Here is a 27,520-nt window from a genome sequence, read left to right on the forward strand (position 1 = left end):
ACAGTGCCCAGAGTTATCTGGATTCGAAACGTTAGCTCGCCCTCTCTCCACAGATGCTGCCTGACCTGCTGTGATTTCCAGTGCTTTGTTTCCAGCTTAACACTTGTTTTTCTCTCTCTGCAGATGCTGAGCCACCTCCAGCACATCTTAATTAATTTATTTTTTCAAATGAATCTGTATCCGGGCGGAATGCTGACTCACCTGTTCCCTGACTCTCGTGTCTTTTTGTTGCAGGCTGCTCTGTGGCAGGTCAAACATCGGAGTTTGTGAACGAGGTTCTGGAGAAGGTGTCAGCTGGAGAGTCAGCTGCAGGACTGAGCTGACCATCATGAGTGTCGTCCTCGATTCGAAACTTGTCCTTAATGACGGGATGTTATTAAACAGGAGGAAAGGGGGAAAGCAAACAGAAAAGAAGTCACTATTTCTGCAGCACCCTTACGCTACCTGTAATTTTGTTTTTTTTTGGTGTTTGGCAGGGTGAAGGGATTTGGGGAAGAGTTTGACATTCTCTCCCGAATCCCTGTCTTCACCCACTTCATCACTGCTCCCTGCTCTGGCCACCCTGTGCCCCTTGATGTCGACATGCCTGGGAGATACATTGTGTGCCAATTTGTGTCCTTGGGGAATGACCCCTGGGCAATTATAGGGTGCTTAAGCTCATGGCAGTAAGGGGCACGAGTAAATGTCAACGATTTGGTAAGAATAGCAGATCGAGCTGCTTTAATTTTCTTTTCGCCTTTCAACAAGTGATTGAGGAAAGAGGGCACAGGGAGCTGGCACATTGGTTGCTGGGTCAAACTCGAGGGAGACTTTGGTTGCTTCAGAACAATTCTGATGGTGGGTGAACATGACCCTCTGAAATGATCCAGCCTCCACTGAACTCTCATGATTCATTTTCCAGATATTAGCATCCTTTTTATTTAAGGAGAACGTTTGATTTCAAAGTGAGTGTAATGTTTTATATGTCTCTGCACCCCATCAACCCACACCTCCCTCTACCCCCAACACCAAAAAAAAACACACCGTCCTGGAAGATCAGGAGTGTAGCGGTGTTTCTATGGGAAGATTTCGGTGACTGAGGGGAAAGTCAATTTGTGGGGGTGGTATGGAGGTGTTAGGATTTGTGGAAGGAGTGATGGAATATTGGTTGCCTTGGTGACACAGTGAAAGTGGCGCATGGTCAAGGAACGTCCGGTGATTTATCGTAGATGCATTTGAATGTAGAACTTACGACTTGACCAGACTTTATTCAATGGATACTGTGAATCGGGAATTGGGTGGCTCCCTGTAGTTCCTGTGATTTAATGTTTTATAAATAATGAGCACTTTAACTTTACAAACAGACACAAAAAGAGAAATCACTTTTACAGGTGTTGGGTGACAGACTTTATTTTTTTTCTCTGAAGTGGGGGGGGGGGTAGGGTTGGGATTAGGGGGAGAATTTCCAAATAAAGTTTAGCTACTGACAGTTAACGTAGTCCTATCTGTGAGAGATGGTGAGGCGCAGAGCTGGGCACTAGACATGAGGTATTCTTGAGGACAGTAATGAATGTGCATCTTGCAACAAAATTCTCCTCGACTGCGGTTTTGTTTTTTTTTTTGGCTTTGTTTTCTTCAGGAAAACCAAGAGTTGACTGACATTGAGGTCAGGCTGGAGTGAGATGTCCCACATCAGATGTGACTTGCCCCTGTTTTCAAAATCTTTGTTCTATATTTAAACAGCCTCCCATGCTTTGGAACTGGTCCTGGGCTCCGGCTACGATGGAATTGGAACTCAACAAGTTTCCGAACTGGCTCTCCATTCATCAGGCTTAGGGGGAAGGAAAACAGACCTGGGTTAGATATCCCTGGTGGAGGAATAACTCACCCACTCTCTTGGACCAGCTTTCCTCTTCAATAGTGGCCATTTAGACTTTGGAAGCAGAGAGGGCAACTGATGCATACTAAACCCACCAAGGACCGAGTCGATTCCCTGAGCTAGGGGATAGGTGAAGACCAGGAAGGCAAAGACAAATCTGAATGGGGTGCAGTTGTTTCTTAAAGTTGTTATCCCCGAAGCTGCTGTTTTCTGGTGTGTAAAGATTGTGTAAAGGCCCCAGGGAGTGGGAAACCATGCCTAGCCAGAGGAACTTTGGCAATGAACAGATACAGGCAGACTTGTCTGTTGTTACAGAAGTGATTTTTGGCTGTTGGCGGGGTGAGGGCTTTGCCTGCTGCCTGGACAGCTCTGTAAGAGCCCCAGGATATCCCTTGGGAAGACCCTCCGTATCCATCATCAACGGTATCTCACTGGGTACGGCAGCCAACCTATCCCAGCTATGGGTAAGGTATACCCTCCGAGACCAACCAGTCAATCAAAAGCCTGTAGCTTTATTGAACTGACTGCTCCTGGGCAGCTAGAAAGAGAAGGTTCAGCAGCAAAAAGCAGGGGCAGATTTCACCCCACCCCTGCACATGATTGGAGATTGCAGGCAATTGGAAAATAACTAACTTGCAACAGCATTCAAAGAAGATTGGGCTGTGTCTCTGGTTCATTCTGTCTCCTCTTCTCCAGCTCTGAAATCCAGCACGAAGTTTGAAGGAAACTAGCTGCAGTACATTGCAGGTGGCACTGGGGGCTAGAGGAGGAGTGGAGGTCGGGAGGGTGCAGGAAGGCCAAAGGCTAAAAAAGAAAGTTCTCCACAAAAGCCTTAAGCACGGGCAAAACACTGCGGATGCTGGCAATCTGAAATAAACGCAACAGAGAATGCTGGAGAAACTCAGCAGATCTGTTAGTGTCTATGGAGAGAGAAACAGAACTAACATTTCGAGTCTGATGCTGGAGTTCTGAAGAAGAGTCGATTCAGATTTGAAGCATTAACTCTGATTTCCCCAGGTGCTGCCAGACCTGCTGATTCTTTTTTCAGCACTTACTGATTTTATTAAAGCAATTACCTTCCCTCCTGCCTCACTGGACGACATTTCTTAGTAAGAAAGGCATAATTTTTTTTCCCCAAGATAAAACGTTGCCATGTTCTCTGGCCTTCAGAGAGAAGGGCCCAGTTGAAGCCTGATTCCTACGCTGTTTGTAATGTCATCGGCCTCTCAGGGTGATCGGTGTGAGCTCTCTCTGACATGTTTTTAACACCATAGGCCACATTCTGGTGAAGCCCTTCAAATCTGATTCCGAAAACAGGAAAACCTCCTTTTCACTTACCAGCGAGAATGCAAACCAGTCCAGTTACAGCCAGTCTAAAAATCACGTGAAGACTCTTGTGGTGCAGTTGTAGTGTCCCTACCTCTGGGCTAGGAGGAATGTGTTCAAGTCCCACTTCTTCCAAAAATGTGTAGTAAAATCTCCAAACAGATTGATTAGAAAATCTCAAAATCTTACATCCTCTGTTTATGCCCAGCCCCTCCCTCTTTCCATCATTTCCTTCCTTCTCCCTTCCACCCACCTCGCCTCCTTCCACAATTCATTGCTGAGTCAATAACCCATACCCTCACCCTCCTTTCTCTTGTTCCCTTGCCAACTCCCCTTCAACTTGATCCATGCCCCACCTTTGCCCCCTTTCTAATCCCCTTACTCTATACCCGTTTCCCTTCACTATCCCTACCCCAGGACTTGCCATATGCCCTCTTAATCATTCTCTTTTTCCTTCACTTCCTCTTCTCTGTCTCCCTCTTGCCCCATCTCTCTCTCACTCTCTCTCACTCTCTCTCACTCTCACTCCAACTGCTTCTCCATCTCTTTCTCTTACCCTTCCCATCCCTTGTCTCATCTCTCTCCCTCTTTACCTGTCTCCCCATACCCTTGCATTCTCCCTGTCTTTCTCTTTCTCCAGTTGCTTCTCTCTCTCCCCTCCACCTTTGCACCCCTCCCATGTCTCCCCATGAGTTCTCACTAGCTACGTTCACTTGCACTCTCTCTCTCATGCTCACTCACTCTCTCATTCGTTGTCCTTGCTCAGCCTTTATCTAGACTTTGCAATCTCGAAATGCAAAAGGGCTGAGTGAAATCCTTGGATGAGATTGCCCCCTGTACCCATGTTGCTGTAATTTACATTGGAAGTGGTTCATTTTCCATTCTGTGAATTTAATAAATTACCACATTCCTAGCCCACCTCCACCTGCAAGTTCCAACGGCCACCTGAACAATGAACCACGACTGTAAATTGCAAACAAGGATTAAGGGAAGGAACAGAGAAATGGCAGTGACAAAGTTCCACTCTTCTCCCCCAGGGCTGATTGAGGGGAAATCTACTTCAAAACTCAGTGAGGCAAGAAAGTACGTTATCAAAGGAATTCCTCAAACCTTTTACACTGGGAGAAAGTGAGGGACAGTGATCTCAGTAATTAGATCTTCCCGAGTGTCTGTTAGAAGGGTTTTCATTGTGTAACCTCCATTCCTGACATGGTGTAAGTGGGACTAAGGTTAAAGAATAAATCTCCTCCTGTTCCCATTCCATCATAGCACGTCTATGACTCTATGAGATCCTTTAACCTCACAATGACAATATATCCTGGCCACTAGGTTCATGCTTTGATGAGAATGTAGCGCAAGTTTCAAATTGTTTCTTTTTTAAATTGGAACTTTGTTCTTTTTTAAATACTTGTTAGTCTATGGCTCCCAACTGGCTCTTAGTGACAGCACCGAAGGCAGTTAGAGAATTCCAATTGATTTAACAACCCTGTGCAGTTTAATTAAAAGCAAAATACTGCAGATGCCATAATCTGAAATAAAACCTGAGGTGTTGGAAATACAGCAGATCTGGCTTTGGAGAAAAAAAAGAACATAGTTAACATTTGAGTTGAATATCACCTTCTTCAGAGCTGTGCAGTTTTAAGTTGCTTTCTGAATGCAGTCAAGAAATTGGAAAAGCTGTTCCACAGACATTGTAGGTCCACTTTCTGCCACAATTCCTTTCCCCATTCTCTTGCCCTCGCGCTCTCTCTTGCCTTCACTCTCTCTCTCCTGACCTACCTCTCTAACTCTCTCTCTCCTGCCCTACTTCCCTCGTGCTCTCGCTCTCCTGCCCTACCTCCCTCGGTCGCTCTCTTGCCCTACCTCCCTCCCTCGCTCTCTCTCTTGCCATACCTCCTTCGCTCGCTCGCTCTCTCTCTCTTGCCCTCCCTCGCTCCCTCACTCTCTTGCCATACCTCCCTCCCTCGCTCTCTTGCCATACCTCCCTCCCTCGCTCTTTCTTTTGCCCTCCCTCCCTTGCTCTCTTGCCATACCTCCCTCCCTCACTCACTGTCTCTCTTGCACTCCCTCACTCTCTGTCTTGCCCTACCTCCCTCCCTCACTCGCTCTCTGTCTCTTGCCCTCCCTCGCTCTCTGCCTTGTCCTACCTCCCTCGCGCTCTCTCTCTCTCTCTCTTGCCCTCGTGCTGTCCTGCCCTCACTCCCTCTCCCTCACTGTCGCTCTGTCTCTTGCCCTCTCTGATTCCCACACACACGTTTCTGTATTAATATGTAACCATTTCCTATTCCTTTCAATGCTGTTGTTATCATGTTGAAGTTAAACCTGCAAATATTCATTCGCCTGTGTATATCATCCTGTTGGGTAAAGTGAAATCCCTGGTGTTGGCTGTTGGAGAAGCTGTTTTTGAACAGGGGATTATTTTGAAGAGTTATTGCACTTGATGTTTCTGGAACCTTGATGTCGTGAACTCAGTAAAATACCGAGTGCCAGGAAGTAAATGGAACCACTGTTCTGACCTGCCGATTAATGTCTGAATGTTTTCCTTGTTTTGTTGTCTAACTACGAAGCTGCCTTTTTGAGGGGTCAGGCTAGAATGGGGCAGGGCGTTCTTGGTCACTCGAATCATGACAGAGCACAATGAATGGGAAACTGGTTTAGCTGAACCTGACATTGTCTGACCCATGTACTGTCCCTGGAATGTCCTATTGGCAGGAAGTCTAGTATCGGGAAGGTGGATGTGGGCTTTCTGAGTTGAATTATACTCAAAAGCCTGAATCCTAACCCTCCAAGGTGTTGAGGATGGCACTGCCCCCTCTGTAGGGGATAGGCTTGGGTTGTAACCAGGCTGTTATGTTTTATAACTCAATGGGGCCAAAGCATTTGGAGAAGCTGAAAATTTCACTTATGGAGAAGAAGAATGTATTTTAGCATATAGTATTGTCAAGTCTAGAACTTTTTGCTGACTCCGAGCACTTTATTAAGCAAGTTATTGTAATACATTGCTGAGCTAGAAATAGTCATGTCCAAAGTTTCATAGGCTTGGCTTTGATATATTATAAAGTATATAGAGATATATATAAAAATAAAAAAACACAAGGTATGCCTTTTGAGGGAAGAAGGAGATTGTCGGCTATGAACAGAATGTAATACTTGAAGTTGAGGTTCTGAAGCTGGCTCTTTCTGTTATTAACTCAGCACTTGTGTAAATGGTTTCATTAAAAGACAATGGCCAATCTGTGTGGGGTTTGCAAATCTTCCCTGTTCCCTGCCAACGAGAGTCGGGGTTTGGTAGTGAAAGAAGGGTTAGAAACCTATTTTCTGGCCAAACAGATCTTTTCCTGTCGGGGCATGTGTTGTTGGAAAAATGGGTACATTCTTTCAATGTTGGTCTATAATTGGGTTTTGTCACCGGTCCCTCATCAGAAGATTCCTTCAAGGTAGAAGTAGAAGTTTCCATCCCTTTTCGGTTTTTGGTATGCCGTGGTGTTGACACAGCCTCTGCCTGACTGCTTTGTATATCCAGCAGTTAGACAGCCCTTCAACGTTACTTTCTCCAGTAGCTCGATTCTTCTATGGCCTCCAGGGACGTGTGTAACTGTCGGAACTCATTGATAATCGCCCAAACCCACATTGTGTGTATAGAATGAAGACCAGAGGACTGCTGTTTTCGGGCTCCAAATTTACCCAATGGATCAGATCTCAAAGACCAGAGTCATGCGCTCCTTTGCTCGAGATCCTCTAATCAACATCCAGAATAAGGACTGATGGAACTCCTCACTTGGAAGTGGTAACTGTGAAGCAGTCACCTTTTGATGAGACCTGGCACTTGGTTATAACTCTTCGTCCTGGTGAATGTTCAACTCATGGATACTTACAGCTCTCTAATTCCTCAATGACCAGCAACACCACCTCCTCCCCCACCCATCATCAATTCTTCCCAGTCCAGACCAAAGATGGGGCCAGACAATTCTAAAACACTGCACAATGTCCAGTTGCGTTTGAGTTGTTGGATGACGATGAATAGCTGCCCACTCTCAGGCAGAACGAAGCCCCTGAGTGCTGCCAGTTCACCAAAACTCTAGTTCACTAAAGTTTCATTCCAGACAGTGATTGTGATGTGGGATTTGGTGACCAGACAGATGTCAGAGGCTTGAAGAAACCTTTCTGCGCGACTGGGAGAGTCTTATGTGACTGATCGGGCGATGTGGAGGGTTGATCTTCTTTTTGAAGTAATTTTGATGAAATCTGAATGTGGGACTCATCCAAAGGTCTAAATCTCCCATTGAGACCAATGCAATCTTGAATGTGTGCATGTTCCTCAATATCCCCTTATTATACACTCTGTTTCTGGAGGCCAGGGGGGAAGGATCAACATGTTGATGTGCCAACTTCATTGTGCCAAGAATGGGTATGAATGTGGATTTTATTTTCCTACGGAATTAGCTCAGGTCGGGGAGGTGGGTTGGAATTAGAGAATGGATGAAGGGTTGAGGCATTGGAAGCTGGGTCAATACTGCGAGCATGGATTTAACCACAGCAAGGAACAGCCGATCCTGCCTGGTTTCTTACTGAGCCATGTGGTGGAGAGGGAGGATGAAGGGGATACAGAAGATTTGTTTGCTGCCTGCTGCAATGATCGAGAAGCAGGTATCATCCAACTGTATTTTCTTTGTGAGATGGGAACAGGAGCCATTTACAAACCTCAGCAGGTTGGCCATTTATTACTGAAAGCTGCTACACTGATCTTTGCTTGTTATGCAAGTGTCATATGTATATACAGAGGTCTTCTTTCTTGTTCCTGGCTAATAAGTACTGTAAACTACTTTGAATGTGCAGTAAATCTGTTGTCAAGAGTCTATATTTTAGTAATTTGGCTAAGCCTGGTCTGAATTTTCATCAGAAGGTTGAAAGTGTGCGTGTATGGTAAAGCAAATCCGTATTAAGGTTAGCTACAGCTCGGCTTATTGAGTTGTTGTGGCTTCTTACTCTTTGTACAAGTTATCAAAGCACAGAAATAACTCCCACTTACTTAGGAAGGAGTCTGAATTCCAGAGTTGGCCAAGAGCTCTTTTTAGCTGATTCGAGCTGACATGCACCTTTCCCTCTGATCCTCAGAAGCTGAACCTTGCATTTATTTTACAATCTTAGTGGCACGAGCATGTGACTCGTGACTTTTGCACTTTAGCCGTTTTGCTTCTTTCCCAATCATTTTGCTTCCACTGATGTTTTTTTTTATTTTCAAACCCCCACCTCCACTCCCTTTCAGAGGTGGCCGGCCCCCAACCCCCACTGCCCCTCCCCTCCCCCCCCCCCCCACCTCACCATTATGTGCACAGACCTCACCCAAGGGTTCACCATGTCTGTGAAAGGGGCTGGGTATTGATGAGCTATCGATGGGCTTTCAGGTGCTGGAGGTGCTGCACTGGTCTGTGGGCAGCAGGAGATCCCTCTATGATGACCCACTGGTTCTCCCATCTCACTGCGATCAGATAGACTGACAGGGCCTGTGTACGGTAGCGGAAACCTCCAAGCCGTTTGTTTCAGTTCCACCCCTCGTAGTAACTGAGATTCTCCATGTTAGTAAGCTTCAGAATATTACTACGGAGTGCTTCTTAACACACAGGCTGTCATTATAAGTTTGATTATAATGATAATTTTAGCACTCTTCACTGAAATCGAGGTAAATGGCCAGCCAGAGTCAAGCTGCTCAACACGTTTCTGGGTTCACGTGGAAAGCCAGTGGATCTCCATTTATTTCATCAGGTCAGGGGTGGTGAAAGCGTGAGGCCTGGCTCAGGCTCTATCTCTCTCCATTACACCCCACCTCCTCACCCTCCACCCAATTATCCTTATCCCCACCCCCACACTCAATCATCCCTCCATACAACCAACTGGCAGGATTGGTGTGACACTTGAAAAGAAGAAATTGGCCCCCAACTCCGTAAACTTGTTCAATGCTCCCTTTTTTAAAATAATTAAATGACAAATTGACCTTAATTGGTGAAACCATAATTGATTTCTGACCTGTTCAGGGCAGTGTTTCATGGCACCGGCAATGAACATATCTTGAGGGATAAGTGAACGTATTTGGTAATCACACATCTTTGCCCCATAGGCTTGTAGGAACCAAACTGAGACAAGGGAAAGGCTCCAGAAGCGATACTTGGATTTTCTTTTCTGGGGTTAATGTTCCTCTTCAAGTTTGAGTAAAGTGTGTTCTGCTTTACCAGTTCTCATGTTCTTTATTCCCTATCCCAAATTGCACAGTTGTATATAGCTAGTGATTGAGGCTCAGCTCACCAAAGAGGAACTCCTCCCCAAAGGGGGATCACCACCTTTCAGTCCATCTTTGACCTGATCATTCAGCAATTTAAGTGATCTTTCCCTTCTAACAATTGAGCGTTAAGTTTGTGTCTGCAAGCCAGCCATATAAGTTGGATAGAGTCAAGGACAAAGCAAATGCATAAGAAAAACAGAAATCAAGTTTGCCACTACTTTCCACCAAGTGGACCCAAAGGCCATTATTTCTGGGCCTGACTGAACCCAAACAATCCCTTCTGAACAGGGGACAGTTTCCACCTCTGTATTTTTATGATTTTTGACTTTTTGTTTCCCTAAGCTGTACATTGAGTAAGAGAACGAGAGGTAGAACGTTTACTGGTGTTGCTTGGGACACCTGAGCATGACCCACCCTTCAATTTTCAAATTTTTTGGGTGTAACAGGAGATGAGCACATTGCCTCCTTGTCTATGCTCAGCACCTTCTCACAGTAGTGCAACTGGAATAATGGAGTGTAATACTGTGGATGAAGAAAGAGCAGTTGAACCCAGATCCATCACTGGAGCTCTGCTATTTCCCTAGTTCAGGCTTTCTGTGTTCTGGCATCCACTTCCTATGTGCAAAATCCATTATTTTTGGGTAAAAGTGACAATTGTTATTTTGTAACAACGCCACAACTCTGTAAGCCTAACTGTGCTGATGATGGGAGGAGAACAAGGGTAACTGTAGCTGAGGCTAAAGCACAGTTGTTTCATATTGCCTTGATCAATAAAAGTTGGTGGGTCCAACTTGATGGAAGTTTGTGATATAGGTGATGAGAATTATTGACTTGTAAAGAAGCAAGAATTCTAAATGGAGTCACTCGAAACAGCTCAATGTTAAGTGACTGGTACCTTGGAGAAGATAACTGAGGCAGAAATCTGAATTCGATAATATCGAGAATGAGATAAACCTATATTGGACTTGTCGACAAGTGTGCTGTGATTTTCATGAATTCTTTCAATGATGACACTCCATCCCAATGTTGATACCTTGCTGTCTCGCCCCTGGTACATGTGGGCATAGCAACTAATATCTGGTATCTTCCACTCTCTTTTTGAATGGAGATCTTCCCCACATCGTAATGGAATTGAACCCATGTAGTGAAATTGCTTGGAATTTGACTGGAGAGAAACGATTTAACAAATGAAACTTCTCTTCCCTAACTGATGCATAATTTCTGTCTTGGTTTATTTAGTTGTGTTCAAAGTTGACTCTCTTTTTCTCCCCAGTTTGTAGTTTCTAACTTGTTGATAATGTTTAACCTGCTACTGTTTAGTAGATTCTTCTAAAAGTAGAAGTTGTGCAGTCTTTTTTTTTTATCCAGGAGGGTGACTGCACAGCGTAGGGAATAAGAGAGATGCAACTTCCTGGTGATTCTGGATGGAGTGGGGCCAGATTTTCACACTGCAGCTCCATAAGTTTATTTTTTTAGAAAAAGGTGATCCATTCAAAGGAATCGAACTGGTTTCTGAAGCCATTCTTCCCCCAGATGAAAAATGCAACTTCACCATTCTTCTGCAATTATTCCATCGTATCTGTGGCTTGTGTGTTGAAATTAGACACAGTGCTGGGTGGTAAACAATTAAACAGATAGTGCTGTAAAAACGTATTGTCTTTTTCTCTTTTTTTACACCTTTTATCTGTCTCCAAAGGAGTTCGTCAAGAAATGAGCACAGATCGAATCGATTTCTAGTTGAGGGATGAATCTTAGGAATTGCTATTGATGGGAGTTGCTCATTTGCTGAGTATTGTTTAACAAAGGGTTTTTGTGGTAAAGCACATTTTGGTCTCTCTCCATCTCCCAAGCAGTGATCATAAATCAGTCATGATTAATAAAACAGGATAGTCAACAGATCAGAGATGATTAGAATCTGGGATCCCTTGCTGTTAAATGTTCACCTATATTGTAAATTTTGAGCTGGTTGGATTCTGATCGTTTCTGTGTTTAAAAAAAAAATAGTATGGTGTCTTTATTTTTAAGAAGATTTTATTTAAATGTTGTAGTTCAAATCTGTCGAAGACCCAGCTACTCATTAGAGCTCGCTAGAACTTTGCTATCTAAACAAAGTCATTTTCTTGAAAGATGTTTAATTTTTTTTATTGTTTGAGACCATCAATAAAGCCAATAATTTTCTCCATCTGTCACATTGTTTTTGATTACCTCCAACTCTGTAATGTGGGCAAGGTATAGAGATTGCAAAGGTGTTACTTAGGATGACACTTGGCTGTCTTCCCTGCTCCCCCCAGCCCTATCCTCCTTATCCACTCCTATCGAGTAGGGAGGCACACTCCCCCAGCTGGGAACTGACATCCTCCAAGTTACTCTGAAGGAATAACCTGGGGTCTGTGGCACCCAGTTTTCATGTGTATTTCACCATTTGAGGAGGCACAGCTGTGGACTGGCCAATGGGCAGTCGTTTGCCTCTTGTTTTTCCACATCGATGCTGGTCAATGTGTCTTTTTATTCACTTGTGGGATGTGAGCATCGCTGGCGGGGCCAGCATTTATTGCCCATTTCTAGTTGCCCTTGAGAAGGTGGTGGCAAGCTGCCTTCTTGAACGGCTGCAGGTGGATCCACAATGCTATTAGGGAGGGAATTCCAGGATTTTGACCCAGCGACTCTAAAGGAACAGCGATAAATTTCCAAGTCAAGATGGTGAGTCTTTTGAGAGGAGCTTGCAGGAGATGGTGTTCCCATGCATCTGTTGCCCTTGACCTTCTGGATGGAAGTGGTCATGGGTTTGGAAGGTGCTGTCTAAAGGGCTTTGAATTTCTGCAATTCATCTTGTAGATAGTACACACTGTTGCTATTAAGCATTGGTGGTGGAGGGAGTGGATGTTTCTGGATGTAATGCCAGTCAAGCGGGCTGCTTTGTCCTGGATAGTATCAAGCTTTTTGAGTGTTGTTGGGACTGCACTCATCCAGGCAAGTGGGGAGTATTCCATCACACTCCTGACTTGTGTCTTGTAGATGGTGGACAGGCTTTGGGGAGTCAGGAGGTGAGTTACTCGCTAAAGTATTCCAAGCCTCTGACCTGCTCTTGTATCTACTATATTTACATGACAAGTCCAGCTGAGTTTCTAGTCAATGTGGATAGTGGGGGATTCAGTGATGGTAACACTATTGAAAGTCAAAGGGCAGTGATTAAATTGTCTCTTATTGGAGATGGTCTTGGCCTGGCATTTGTTGGGTGTGAACATTACTTGCCACTTGTCAGCCCAAGTCTGGATATTGTCCAGATGTTGTTGCATTTGAACATGGACTGCTTCAGTATCTGAGGAAAACTGAAAGAACTGTGGATGCTGTAACAAAAACAGAAGTTGCTGGAAAAGCTCAGCAGATCTGTCAGCATCTGCGAAGAAAAATCAGAGGACCGGTTCTGAAGAGGGGTCACCGGACTCGAAACGTTAACTCTGATTTTTCTCCACAGATGCTGCCAGACCTGCTGAGCTTTTCCAGCAACTTCGGTTTTTGGTCAGTATCTGAGGAGTCAGGAATGGTGCTGAACATTGTGCAAATGTCAGTGAACATCCCCATTTCTGACCTTATGCTGGAGGGAAGGTCATTGTTGAAGCAGCTGAAGATGGTTGGGCCTGGGACACTACCCTGAGGAACTCCTGCAGAGATGTCCTGGAGCTGAGATGATTGACCTCCAACAACCACAACCTATGAACCAGGTATGACTCCAACTCGTAGAGAGTTTACCCCCTGATTCCTGTTGATTCCAGTTTTACTAGGGTTGCTTGATGCCAAACTTGGTGGAATGCGACCTTGATATCAAGGGCTGTCACTCTCACCTCATCTCTGGAATCCAATTGTTTTGTCCATGTTTGAACTAAGCCTGTAATGAGGTCAGGAGCTGAGTGCCCAGACGAGCTGTAAACTGCAAACAAGAAGCAGACCACTGTACAAAGGGGAAAGCATGGTACCCATCTGCATCCACAGACTTGGGGATTGATCACACTGATCTGTAGGAACCAGTAATGGGCAATAAATACCAACAATGCCCATGTCACTGGCATTCCATGAGTTAATTTAAAAATAACTGCTGCTGGCGTGGGGATATTGCAGTCAGCTCAAAATCAGTTTTTCTTTAAAGTTGCTAACGCTGCTGTGAATCAAGAATCAATGGATACAGAACAGGATTAGGATTCCTCATCACCTCCTGTAAGGAAACATTTTAAAATCAGTTAAATTATTTCTCAATATTTCAGGCTCAATCATATTGTCCAAACCCATACACCCCAGCTTCCTGCTCAAACCGAAACTGATCAGCCTTAGCTCCTGTAGGTAGGACTGTTCTTACATTTTAACCCAGATTTCCTGTTCCTTGTCTGTCGGTTAGTTCAGTTGGTTAGATAGCTGGTTTACGATGCAGAGTGAGGAGGCCAGCAACATGTGTTCAGTTGCCATGCCTGCTGAGGTTACTGTGAATGTTGTTCCTCTTCATCCTTACCCATCGCTGAGGCATGGTGACCCTCTAGTTAAACCACACCTGCCCCAGCCATTTCTCTTTAATGAGGGAGTGGTGCTCTGGAGCCCTGGTGCCTTTACCTTTTCCAATTACTGTGAGCCATCTCATGTGAGGCACAGAAGGCAAGGTCCCTTCTCAGCCAACGTCAGACCTAATGGACATTTTGATAATTTGATTGTTAATCGATTTATTTCGACGTCTGCCAATACAAAGGGATATTGGCCCTAACAGCTAAAGGGGTCAGGGGTATGGAGAGAAATACTGGGATACTGAAATTTCATTATCAGCCGCGATCATATCAAATGGTAGTGCAGTCTCGAAGGGCCGAATGGCCTACTCCTGCACCTATTTTCTATGTCTCTATGCTAAGAGATACCTTGAGTGCCTAGATGGTAAGATATGAAAACAAAATTCTGGGAACACTCAGCAAGTTTAGGCTGTTATTGTGGTGAGAGAAAGAGAAGGAAGAGTTAATGTTTCAAGTCTTGATGACCTTTCATCAGAAAGAATAACAACAGATAACGTGATGGTGCAGATTTCTTATCTCATGATTGTTGCTGAGACATGATTCACTTTGAATAAACACAAAGCAAACTGTAACACTTAATTCTCCAAGTGAATCTGTAATCTTGTAGTTAACCTGACAAAGTAGTAGGACAGAGTCTACTTTTAGAATCTAGATGTTAAATTTTCCTCCTTAGGATTTCTTTGAAGACTGAGAAGCAAATTATTAAAACAATGACCTTGAGCTTCCATTGTTTTTTTTATCCAAAGATGCAATGACATACAGCTGAAGTTTAAACAAAAGAGCCCCCTGAGGCCCATCTGCATTTTTAATCACTCTTTTAAATTAATTTTTAAACTAAGCTCCAGTTCTGGAAGTAAAGGCAGTTCAATAGCATCTCAGAAGACACAACACTCTCTAGTTTAATAGTCACAGAGCAGTCTGCGAGCCCAAGAGAGCTATGCAAATAGGAAGTGCTGATTGGTAATACCCTTCACCTCAACCTTCTGGCTTAGAAGTCCCACCTCAGAGACTTGAGAGCACTGTCTAAGCTGATAATCCCATTGCAGTACTGATGGAATGTTACACTGTTTGAGGGTACAGTGATTTGTATGAAGCATTAAACTAAAGCTGCATCTCCTCTCGGGTGCATGCTTAACAAAATTCCCACAGTAGTATCTTAAAGGAACAGAGCAGAGTTCTGCAGGGTATCAATATTTATCATTAGTCAGTAATAGGCTTCTCTCTTTTAATTTGTTCATGGGAATGTGGGCGTCAGTGGCTGGGTCAGCATTTATTACCCAGAGGGCAGTTAAGAGTCAACCACATTGTTGTGGGTCTGGAGTCACATGTAGGCCAAACCAGGTAAGGATGGCAGTTTCCTTCCCTAAAGGATATTAGTGAACCAGATGGGTTTTTACAGCAATAAACAACAGTCACAGTTTTATAACTAAGCTAGCATTCTTAAAGTTGAATTTTAACTTTCACCATCTAGTATGGTGGGATTCAAACCTGTGTGCCCAGAACATTAGCCTGGGGTTTTGGATTACTAGTTTAGTGACATCACTAACATATCATCACCTCCCCAATAAGAATTGGTCATTATTAAATTGTGAGAGTGGTATAGTAATGCTATGGAATGTCATGGGGACATGGTTAGAGCATCTCTTGTTGCAGGTAACCATTGCGTGATGTGAGTGTTTCTTGTCACTTAGCACAGACCAAGTCAGAATGCTGCGCAGGGTTTGCTGCTTGTGGGATTGCTTCAGTATCTGAGGAGCTGTAAACATCAGTGTAATTCCCCATTTCTGACCTTGTGATGGAGGTAGGATCATTGTTGAAATATCTGAAGATGGTTGGGCCTAGGACCTTGAGAAATTGCTTGTAACAATAGCTAGGACTGAGATGACTGGCCTCCATCAACCATAACCAACTTTTTTTGAGCTAGCTATGACTTCAACCAACATAGAGCTTTCCCCAGTCCCCAGTGGCTTCAGTTTTGCTGGGGTTCCTTGATGTCACACTGTCTTCAGTGCTAGCTTGATGTTAATGGCAATCACACTCCCCTCATCTTCTGGAGTTCAGCTCATTTTCAATTTTGGACCAAGGCTGTAACGAGGTCAGGAGCTGAGTGACCTTAGCAGAATACAAACTGAGCGTCAGACAGCATATTATTGCTGTGTAATTGCCTCTTGATAGGGGTATTGTTTTCCATGAATCTCATTATAGGAAGGATGTGAAGGCATTGGAGAGAGTGTAGAAACAGTTTACAAGATCAGTTCCAGGAATGAGAAGCTTAAGAAATGAAGATAGATTTGAGGAAGTTGGGACTAGGCTTCTCAGAGAGAAGGCGGCTGAGAAGAGATTTGATTTGAGCTTTTCAAAATCATGAGCGAGCTGGATAAAGTAGATAGGGCTGTTCCCACTTGTAAAAAGGAACAAGAACAAAAGGACATAGATTTGAAAAGCAAAGGTAAAATGAGGAAAAACTTTTTCACTCATGTATTAGGGTCTGGAATGCACTACCTCGAAATGTAGTGGAGGCAGGTTCAATTGAGGCACTGAAGAAGGGCATTTGGTTAAAAGTACTGTGTAAGGGTATGAGGAGAAAGTGAGAGATTGGCGCTAGGATATGCTGCCTGTTTGAACAGCCAGTGCAACAATGCTGGGCCGAATGGACTCCTGCACTGTAACAATTATGTGAACTTGTGACACTGTCAACAACCCCTTTCATCACGTTTGCTGATAATCAAGGTCAATAAGACAGTAATTGGTCAGGTTGGATTCGTCCTGCTCTTTGTGAGCTAGATCTACCTGAGTCATTCTCCATGTTTTAAGGTAGATGCCAGGGCTGTGCCTATGTTGTAATGGCTTGGGGAAGGGTGTGTGACTAACTCTGGAGCACAGTACTGCAGCTGAGGTATGTCACAGCTTGCTGGAGGGAACTGAAGAGGCTGAAAGCTGGCGTGATGCTCAGGAGGAGGCTGAGATCGATTGTTGCAAATATTTCAATCTTTACCTTTTACCCCCACTTCACTGCAGCTTGTGAGCTGGGAATACTCTCTCAGAATTCTGTTTCGAGCATAGATTTCACTGCTGGAATAAACATTGCATCACACGCTATGCACATCACCGACAGCACGTGAGAAATGTTACAGCCCAGATAGAGGCCATTCAGCCCACCATGTCTGCACTAGCTGAGAGAAAGCTAGCCATCCACCTTCCAGCTCTTCAGGTTGCATTGTATTGGCTGCAGATCCAGTTCCTTTTATTGTTTAGTCTGAGAAAACCTCACTTAAACCTTGGTGCTGACTAATTGTAATTCCAGAGGGGAGAGTGACTGTCCTCTGTCAATGTGGCATTTGGTAAAGTGCAACATGATGCAGTCTTGGCTGAATTGAAGTAAGTGGGAATCTGGAACAAGTTCTGCACTGTTTAGAGCCATTCTTTACAGTAAGGATGGCTGTGGATGTCAGAAACACTTTCACACATAAGCAGGTGCTTCATTGTAATTTCCATCACATACAAGCCCATTCTGTTCTTCTGCAGCGTGCTGACAGACTCTTCCTTTTGTGTGCCACCTTTAACAGGGAGGTAGCTGGCTCTAACACCTTGCATTGCAACCTTTGCTTGCTTGTCTCTATATATTTCCAAACAACCTATTCAGAGATGTTATTACACACTTTTGGAGTAAGTGGGACTTATCTCTGGACCAGAAGTTCTGGGTTTATCACTGTACCACAAGCCTGTCTCCGTTTTAACAAGGCTTATTTATAACACCCCTCTGAAATTGCTATCCCTGTGCACCATAAACCAGCACAAGTCTGCATGGGTTTCCTCTGGGTGTTCCGCAGGTTATGGTGGATTGACTGTACTAGGGATGAGCAGGCTAGCGGGTTAGCCATGGGAAATGCAGGGTTACAGGGATAGGGTCTAGGTGGGCTGCTGTTTGGAGTGTCAGTGGGGACTCGATAGACTGAATGGCTTGCTTCCACATTGTTAGGGCTTCTATGATTCTATGAAAGTATCTCTCCCTGCCCCTCTGTCTGTCTCTCTCTCTCTCTTGCTTTCTCACGCACTCTCATTCTCGTTTTCTCTCACTTGCAATCTTTCACTCATGCTCATTCACTCTTTGACGTACTCTCTCATCTTTTATGTCTCTGGTGCTATGGGACATAAATAGCACTTTCTGGAAATGTCAGGATGTGTTGCCAAAATATTGAAAATTGAAACAAGCCATAAATTGATACAGTCTGGTTCCCACTTTATCCTTATCGAGCATGACTGGATAAAACTAGCTCTTGATAGTTAAGGTCTAGGCAAATCAGAATTTTCCAACCAGATTTCAAAGTGAGTGCTCAAGCAGCCACAGAAATAAATATTATGTTATATTTTTGAATCAAATGTTTTCCTCCGTGCCCAATACTGAGCACAAACTAAAAATAGTCTGGGAGCATTTCACTTAACATTGATGTGACATGACAAAGGCAAATCTTGCCCAGCGGACCCTGCAAAGACCTCCCTCACAAATGTCTAGGGACAAGTACTTCAAAGTTGGAGAGCTGTCCCACAGCCCAATTCAAGCTAATTGTCTGACATAGTCATTTCACTTATTATTCAGATGCTGCTCCTGACAATGCTGCATTGTGATCCATGGTCAGGCTTTGCCCCAGCAGCAGGACAGGCGAATGAAAGGTGGAAGCACAGTGGTTATCTGAGGTATGTTAGATCACACACTGAGTGTTGCAGTCAGTTCTGGTTGTCATTCTTTTTATAGGCGGAAGCAGAGGCATTGGAGAGGGGGCAGGAAAAGTTTACAAGGATGATATAAGTAGGTGAAGATGAAAAACTGGGTCTCGTTTCTGTTGAATTAGGAAGAGAATGTTGCTGCTTATTGTGAACAGAGAAACGAGAGGCTGTAAATGTAAGATGACCACCAAGAAATTAAACAGTGATTCAAAAGAAATTACCTTGTCAGAGAGTGAGATTGTGGAGCTTGCTACAATAGAAAGTAACAAGATGAATGGTAAGGTGGACCTAAGGAAAGCCAGATAAACACAAGGGAGAAGGGAATAAAGGCTTTTGCTAACAATTTGATGAGGAAGGATGGTTGGAGACTTGAATGAAGTATAAATGCTAGCATGGACTGGTTAGGCCAAATGGTCTCTTGCTATTGCTGCATATTCTATCAAGTAAGTCAGGAGTGTGATGGAATTCTCCATTTGCCTGAACGGGTGCAGCTCTAACAAAAGCAAAGAAACTCAACAGCATCCAGGACAAAGCAGTCACTTGATTGGAACTGAATCCCTCACATTCAGCATCGATTCCCTGCCCCACTAGCACAGAGAGACAGCAGTGTGTACCTCCCACAAAGGTGCACTACAGCAACTCACCAAGCTTTCATTACTAAACCCATGACCATGACCATCTAGAGGGACAAAGGCAGCAGATATGGGGAGGTGATGGCCTAGTGGTATTATCGCTGGACTGTTAATCCTGGGACCCAGATAAAGTTCTGGGGACCTGGGTTCAAATCCCGCCATGACAGATGGTGGAGTTTGAATTCAATAAATATTTGGAATTAAGAATCTAATGATGGCCATGAATCCATTGTTGATAGTCAGGAAAAACCCATCTGGTTCACTAATGCCCTTTAGGGAAAGAAACTGCCATCCTTACCTGGTCTGGCCTACATGTGACTCCAGCCCCACAGCAATGTGGTTGACTCTTAACTGCCCTCTGGGCAATTAGGGATGGGTAATAAATGCTGCCTAGCCAGCAACACCCTCATCCTGTGAATGAATAAAGAAAAAAGGGGGAATATCACCACCTGCAAGTTCCCCTTCAAACCACATGCCATCCTGACTTAGAAATATGTCATTGTTCATTTCATGTCGGTTGGTCAAAATCCTGGAACTCCCTCCGCAACAGCATTGGGCTCCACATACACCCCAATAACTGCAATGGGTCAATGCAGCTGTTCATCAACCACCTCCCTCAGGGCAGTTAAGTGAATGGGCAATAAATGCTGGCCCATCCAATGAATAACAAGAATTTTGATCTGAGATTGTTGTATGGAAAACAGAACATTTGGGAATATATTGCCATTCCTTCAGTGTCACCTGGTCAAAATCTTGGAATTTCCTATCTAAGGGCATTGTGAGTGTCTTTATACCACATGGATAGTAGCAGTTTAAGATGGTGGCTCAGTGCCACCCTCTTGAGGGTATTTAACGATGGAAAAGAAATGTTGTTCTTGTAGTGATTGGAACAAGTTCAGCCAGGTGGATCCCATAGAATATGAGTTCCCTGATTGGGGTTGTAAACCTGGTCTAATCAGGGAGCCCTGGCTGACAGATAAAGAAAGGAATGCCAAGGGTTCTGTTCATTCTGAGAGCTAGCTGGGTCACTGTCATGCACTATGCATGGATAAATGAATGGTGACTTGGTGATGGGATACCAGCCTTTGTGGAGTTATGTCAGTTCTTATTATTGCATACATCCCTGAAATAATTTTTTTAAAAAATATAGCTTTGCATGATCCTAGCCTTGCTTGTTATCCATACTTTATCCTGCTTCATCAAGGGCTGGAACATTATTCGGACAGTGAATCCTTCCTATCCCCTTCCCCTTCCTAAGGAAGAACAATCCATTTTGGCATGTCAATCTTCAGTCCTCAGCTGAGATCAGCTATCCCCTGCAGAGTGAGGTACAGACCCAACTCTTTCCACAACAGCATTATTCATTGAAACCATGATGCAAGTATTGTTATTGTAACCATTCTTAAAGGCTGTATGGCATGCTGTTTTTTATATCAATGAACTTGAAGTCTGATCTTTAGCAAGATACTGGATAGGTTGCCATGGAGCCTGAAGTGTCATAGCTGACAGCAACAGCTGATGTGTAGAGGTCACTAAAATATTAAATTTACAATGTAGTCATCATAAAATTATGAAAATTTAATCTGTATTTGATTGCAATGAAATAAAGCAGCCCAGTGTATTTCAGAAAAATGCAAATCTTTTGTTTGCTTTTGAAGTGCACTGGAAAATTGCACAATGACTCAAAATTGAGTTTCTAATTTACATATAAAATGGATCAACTCAAAGATAATCAGCCTCTTTAATGAAGTTATTGAGAGGCTCTGTTTCACTGAATCCTAAAGCAGAATGTTTGCAAAACGGACTTGATGATGCTCTCATGGTCGCTCAGTCGCTGGTCAGTATGCAAATGTAAGTCAGCACTTTCAGCACATGGCAGAAATGCAGGGGAGGGGCATTGATAACATAAAGTGTAAAATTCTACACATTATGGTCACTCTTCCCCCTAAAGGCTCCTTTACAACAAGATTATTAATTAGCCGTTTCGAATGCAAAATACCAAACCTAAAATAGCACATTTTTCAAAATACACCTCAAGTAACTCATCACATACGCATTCCAGGATCCCATTCTCATACTGTTTGTGCTAATTAAGGTTCCCAGTCCTGATAGAAAATCTCCCATGATTACAGTATTACCCTTGTTACACGCACCTCTAATTTCTTGATTCATACCATATATTACATTACCACTGAATAGTATCAATGCTAGAATGAACAGTTGTTCCACTTCCCTGCTCTTGCTCTCTCACCTTTTTTTGTCTAGTTAGACAACCCCGACTAGAATGTTAGGAATGAATTTGTCCAGGTGTCCCACAATACCAAAATGGTCAAATCACTACAAACACAAGCCCAGTGCCAATGCAAAACAGTCCCAACTTTATTAGGAAACAAGTTACAATGGTTTTTACGACAAAACTATCTCTAATCCTATTCAGCCCATAAAGTTTACAATACTTCCCAAGTCTTCAGTAGATTTGTGCAGTCTGTCTCTCTCTCTCTGCCTCTGTCTCTGTCTTTAGGTCTGCGAAGCTGCTTCCTCTCTTCCTCTGGATGGTCAGCGGGTCTCTACCTCTTGCCATGCTGGTCTCCTCAGAAGGCCTCCAAAACATTCAAACGTGTTTTTATACCTTTTTTAGATTTTACTTGGAACTTTCTGTAGTTCTGGCCTATCAGGGAGATTCACCTAATAGCCTGAGATAGAGTTAATCATTTGGATGGCTTGCCACTGTTCGTTTTTTCGTCTAGCAGGACCCAGTGCCTTTCTGTCTGGGCCCTCCTTTGATTAGTCAATAAGCTGTTGGGGGTACGTCTGTCCAGGATAACTGTTGTCTTTACATTATATTAATGTCATTAGCACCCGGCTGCTGTATTTGCACTGTGTCTGGTGTGTTGGTTTTGTTTTACTTGGCCAATGTACCCAGCATTCCTTGCTGTTTGGCCAAGTTATCAATCTATCTGCGTTTTAGCAGCGAGGAGGCTGCTATGTCTTGCAATCTTTTCCCCTTCAAGCATTTATTTAATTCCCTTTTTGAGAAGTACTATTGGATCTGCTTCCATCACCCTTTCAGACAGCTCATTCCAGACAATAGCAATTGCTCTGCTAAAAGGTCTTTCCTCACAGCACCTTTGGTTTAAATCCCTCATCATGTTGGCCAGTTTGATTAAATCTCTCTTCATGCTTATCTGCTCTGACCCCAACTTCTCCTATTGTGCTACATAACTATCAATTAAAAATGTTCACTCAATTCCTGAGGCGTGGGGCCAGTTTTAGGATGCAATTGCTTTTGATTTCTGAACAAACCCAATCACATCACCACACATTGGCCTTAAAAGGACAGATTCTCAGCAAATGAAACATGGGTATACAGATAGGGCTTATACTTTCGCAGTGCAAGATTGGAGTTTTAATTCCCACTCCAAAACTGGAGTATAATATATCCAGGCTGATACTGTCACTGCTGTTCTGAGGCAGAAAGTGATTTACAAGCATAAAGAAGAGGTTTGCAAGAATGGTTCCAGCAATGAGAAACTTCAGTGATGAGGAAAGATTGAAGAAGTTGAGACAGTTCTCTGCAGAGAGAAGAAAGCTTAGAGGAGATTTGATAGAGGTTTTCAAAATCGTGAGCAGGGGCTGGACAGAATAGACAGGGAGAAGCTGTACTGAAAGCAGAAAATACTGAAAATCACAGCAGGTCAGGCAGCATCCGTGGAGAGAGAGCAAGCTAACGTTTCGAGTCTAGACGACTCTTCTCCAGAGCATAGGGAGAAGTTGTTGATGCTTGTAAAAAGAACAAGAGTTTGGGGGCTGGAGGAGGGGTGAAATTTACGGTGACCTACAAACAAAGCAAAGATAATGTGAGAAAAATCAGTTTCACACAGCGAGTACTTAGGCTATGGAATGCCTTGCCTGGAAATGCAGTTCAGTTGAGGTATTCAGTAGACCATTTGATGGTTATTTGGGTAGTAATGGTGGGATATGAGGAAAATGTAGAACATAGAACAGTACAGCACGGTACAGGCCCTTCGGCCCACGATGTTGTGCCGAACTTTTACCCTAATCCTAAGGTCTATCTAACCTCCACCCCTACCTTATACTATCATCCATATGCCTATCTAATAGCCGCTTAAATGCCCCTAATGAGGCCAACTCCACTACCCTCTCCGGCAATGCATTCCACGCCCCGACCACTTTCTGAGTAAAGAACCTACCTCTGACGTCTCCCCTATATCTACCTCCACTCACTTTAAAGCTATGCCCCCTCGTAATAGCTACCTCCACCCAAGGAAAAAGTCTCTGGCTGTCCACTCTATCTATAGCTCTGATCATTTTGTACACCTCTATCAAGTCACGTCTCATCCTTCGTCATTCTAAAGAGAAAAGCCCTAGCTCTCTCAACCTTTCCTCGTAAGGCCTTCCCTCCATTCCGGGCAACATCCTGGTAAATCTCCTCTGCACCTTTTCCAACGCTTCCACATCTTCCCTGTAATAAGGCGACCAGAACTGGACACAATACTCCAGATGTGGCCGAACCAGGCTTTTGTATAGCTGGAGCATAACTTCACGGCTCTTGAACTCAATCCCTCTATTAATGAAAGCTAACGCACCATATGCCTTCTTAACAACTCTATCCACCTGGGTGGCAGCTTTCAGGGAACTGTGAACATGAACCCCAAGATCCCTTTGCTCCTCCACACTGCCAAGAATCTTTCCATTAACCCTGTATTCTGCTTTCAAGTTTGTCCTTCCAAAATGAATCACCTCACACTTTTCAGGGTTAAACTCCATCTGCCACTTCTCAGCCCAACTCTGCATCCTATCAATGTCCCTTTGTAACCTAATATGTCCTGGAGCTGAGATGATTGACCTCCAACAACCACGACCATCTTCCTATGTGTCAGGTATGACTCCAACCACTGGAGCGTTTGCCCCCTGATACCCATTGATTCCAGTTTAACCAAGGCTCCTTGATGCCACACTCGACTGAATGTAACCTTGAGTTACACTAACCTGTCCTCTGGACCTGATTTTGTAAAATAGGCAATTCAACTAATTTTGTAAAATAATTTGCTTCTGTGGTCAATTTATGCATTTCCTAGAAAATTTTCAAATTGTTCATTGGCGGCGCGGTGGCACAGTGGTTAACACTACTGCCTCACAGCGCCAGGGACTTGGGTTCGATTCCAGCCTCAGGCGACTGTCTGTGTGGAGTTTGCACATTCTCCCTGTGTCCGTGTTGGTTTCCTCCCGGTGCTCCGGTTTCCTCCCACAGTCCAAAGATGTGCAGTCTAGGTGGATTGGCCATGCTAAATTGCCTGTAGTGTTCAGGGATGTGTAGATTAGGGGGATGGACCTGGGTGGGATGCTCTGAGGTTCAGTGTGGACTTGTTGGGTCAAAGGGCCTGTTTCCACACTGTAGGGATTCTATGATTCTAAACCTCCCCGATTTGTAAGAGAGACACAGGGGTTAAATTCACTGTGTGTTCCCAGGTAAGGAATTCACATTTCAATCAGCCGTAACATAAAATTTAAACATGTTTCATTACTATTTCGTTAAATGGTAACAGTGCGCTATAAAATACCATCAAAATGAAATTGAAATTTAGGTCAAAAATCTGGAAAAGGTATAGAGTTCATTAACAGTGATCAAGCCACTTTAAGCTGCTTTCAATTTCCCTCCACTACACAGACAGCCCATTGCAAACTTCAGCAACTTGGTTACAAAGTAAACTGTCATATAAAAAATGGCCAGGAAAAACAGAATGACATCGAGGAGGTACTGCTGGTACCAAGGCTGATCCAAGCCAAACGGTCGAAGGTGACTCCCTCCATGCTGCACAATATGGTCCACCCATCGAACCACCCGCTGGCGAGGGGGGGAATGGATGTGAGCGATGAATGTGGCTTAGGGTCAGTGCTGAAGCCTTGTACCTGATTGAAAGAAAAAGAATTATTCCATTTTCTTCCATTATTGGAACTTTTTTAAAAAGTCTTTTCTGTCTCTCTCTTCTGCCGCGGTCTGTAGGGCACTCGAAGCCTGACAGGAAATTGCATTCTTGGGCAAAACTGACAAAGCTGCACTCACAGCCCAGACGTCTGGGGGGCATCAATGGTCAACCAGCTGGTGCAAGAGGGAAGATGAATGTTAGCTCAACTGGTTAGAGGTAGACAAGTTCCTGAAACATGAAACTAAACACCCCCCAAATTGGTCAACTCAAAATCGGCCCAACCCAGCAGAGAGAAGAGGAGCCATTGTCATACAGAATAGAACAGACTACTGCAGAGAAGTATACAGACAACTGAACAACCAGGAAACATACAGACAAATACCTGTCAATCAAACCAAAGAACACAACCTGTGACTGGTCAAGACTTTTGATCCAGACCTTCGGAGTACCCTACGCACTCTAATCCTGCGTACTTCCCGCGTGGGAGACTTCTACTGCCTTCCGAAGATACACAAAGCCAACACACCTGGGCATCCCATTCTACCAGGAAATGGGACCCTGCGTGAGAACCTCTCTGGTCATGTTGAGGGCATCTTGAAACCCATTGTACAGGGAACCCCCAGCTTCTGTCACGACACTACAGATTTTTTACAGAAAATCAGCACCAATGGACCAGTCGAACCAGGAACATTCCTCGTCACAATGGACGTTTTGGCACTCTATACCAGCATCTCCTACGACACCAGCATCTCCTACGACTACAGCATCGCTACAACAGCCTCAGTACTCAATACCGACAACTGCCAATTTCCAGACACCATCTTATAACTCATCTGCTTCATCCTCAACCACAACGTCTTCACCTTCGACAACCATTTCTTCATCCAGACACATGGAACAGCCATGGGAACCAGATTTGCTCTCCAATACGCCAACATTTTCATGCATAAGTTCGAACAAGACTTCTTTGCTGCACAGAACCTCCAACCAACGCTATACACCAGGTACACTGATGACATTTTCTTCCTTCGGACTCATGGCAAGGAATCACAGAAACAACTACATAACAATATCAGCAAGGTCCATCCCACCATTAGGCTCATCATGGACTATTCTTTAGAATGAGTCTCATTCTTGGACACACGCATCTTCATCAGGGACAGACACCCCTGTACCTCACTCTACCACAAGCCCACAGATAACCACACGATGCTGCACTTCTCTAGTTTCCACCCGAAACATATTAAAACAGCAACCCCCTACAGACGAGCCCTACACATACACAGGATCTGCTCGGAACAGGAGGAACAAGACAGACACCTGAAGGTGTTGAAGGACACCCTCATAGGAACAGGATATGATGCTCAACTCATCGATCGCCTGTTCCCAACATGCCACAGCGAAAAAACGTAATGACTTCCTCAGAAGACAGACACGGGATACATCCGATAGAGTACCCTTCGTCATCCCCATGTTCTTCACAGCTGTCATCACATTATTGATGCTGATGAGCTCCTCGCCAAGATCTTCCCCATACCTCCAATTCTCGCCTTCAAACAACCACCAAACCTTAAACAGACCAGTGTTCGCAGCCTTCAGGACAGCATCGACCACAACACAATACAACCCCTTCATGGTAACCTCTGTAAGACATGTCAGAGCATCGACATGGACACTACCCTCACACATGGGAACACCACTCACCACGTGCTCGACAGATACTCATGTGACTCGCCCAACGTTGTCTATCTCATACGCTGCAGGCAAGGATGCCCCGGGGCATGGTATATTGGTGAGACCGTGCAGACGGTATGACAGCAGATGAATGGAAACTGTGCAACAATCACAAGACAGAGATGTTCCCTCCCATAGGGGGAACACTTCAGCGGTCAAGGATATTCAGCCTCCGATCTTCGGGTAAATGTCCTCCAAGGCAGACAGGAGACACAATAACGCAGAGTCGCCGAGTAGAGGCTGATAGCCATGTTCGGTCCCCATGAAGACAGCCTCAACCGGGATCTTAGGTTCATGTTGCACCACAGGTGACCCACCACACTGCACACTCTCTCTGTCTCACTCTCACACACACACACACACACACACACACACGCTCTCTCTCTCTCTCTCTCTCTGTCTCACACTCTCTCTCTCTCTCACACTCACACACACACACACACACTCTCTCTCACACTCACACACACACACAC

At 44.3% G+C, this 27,520-nt stretch overlaps 2 protein-coding genes across 2 annotated transcripts in view; both read left to right on the top strand.

The window, feature by feature from the left end:
- The window catches only part of LOC109924238 (CREB3 regulatory factor-like), a 43,916-nt gene extending 32,277 nt beyond the window's left edge, over positions 1–11,639 (top strand). Inside the window, exon 7 of the mRNA XM_048609226.1 lies at positions 235–11,639. Within this exon, the coding sequence (XP_048465183.1) occupies positions 235–323 (89 nt within the window). The 3' untranslated portion in view covers positions 324–11,639. The remainder of the gene's footprint in view (positions 1–234) is intronic.
- The window catches only part of LOC109936462 (CREB3 regulatory factor-like), a 138,171-nt gene that overhangs the window by 85,545 nt on the left and 25,106 nt on the right, over positions 1–27,520 (top strand). The gene's annotated exons all lie outside the window — the stretch shown is intronic.

The sequence above is a fragment of the Rhincodon typus genome, chromosome 20, assembly GCF_021869965.1.
Source record: "Rhincodon typus isolate 14 chromosome 20, sRhiTyp1.1, whole genome shotgun sequence".
Lineage (NCBI taxonomy): Eukaryota > Metazoa > Chordata > Chondrichthyes > Orectolobiformes > Rhincodontidae > Rhincodon > Rhincodon typus.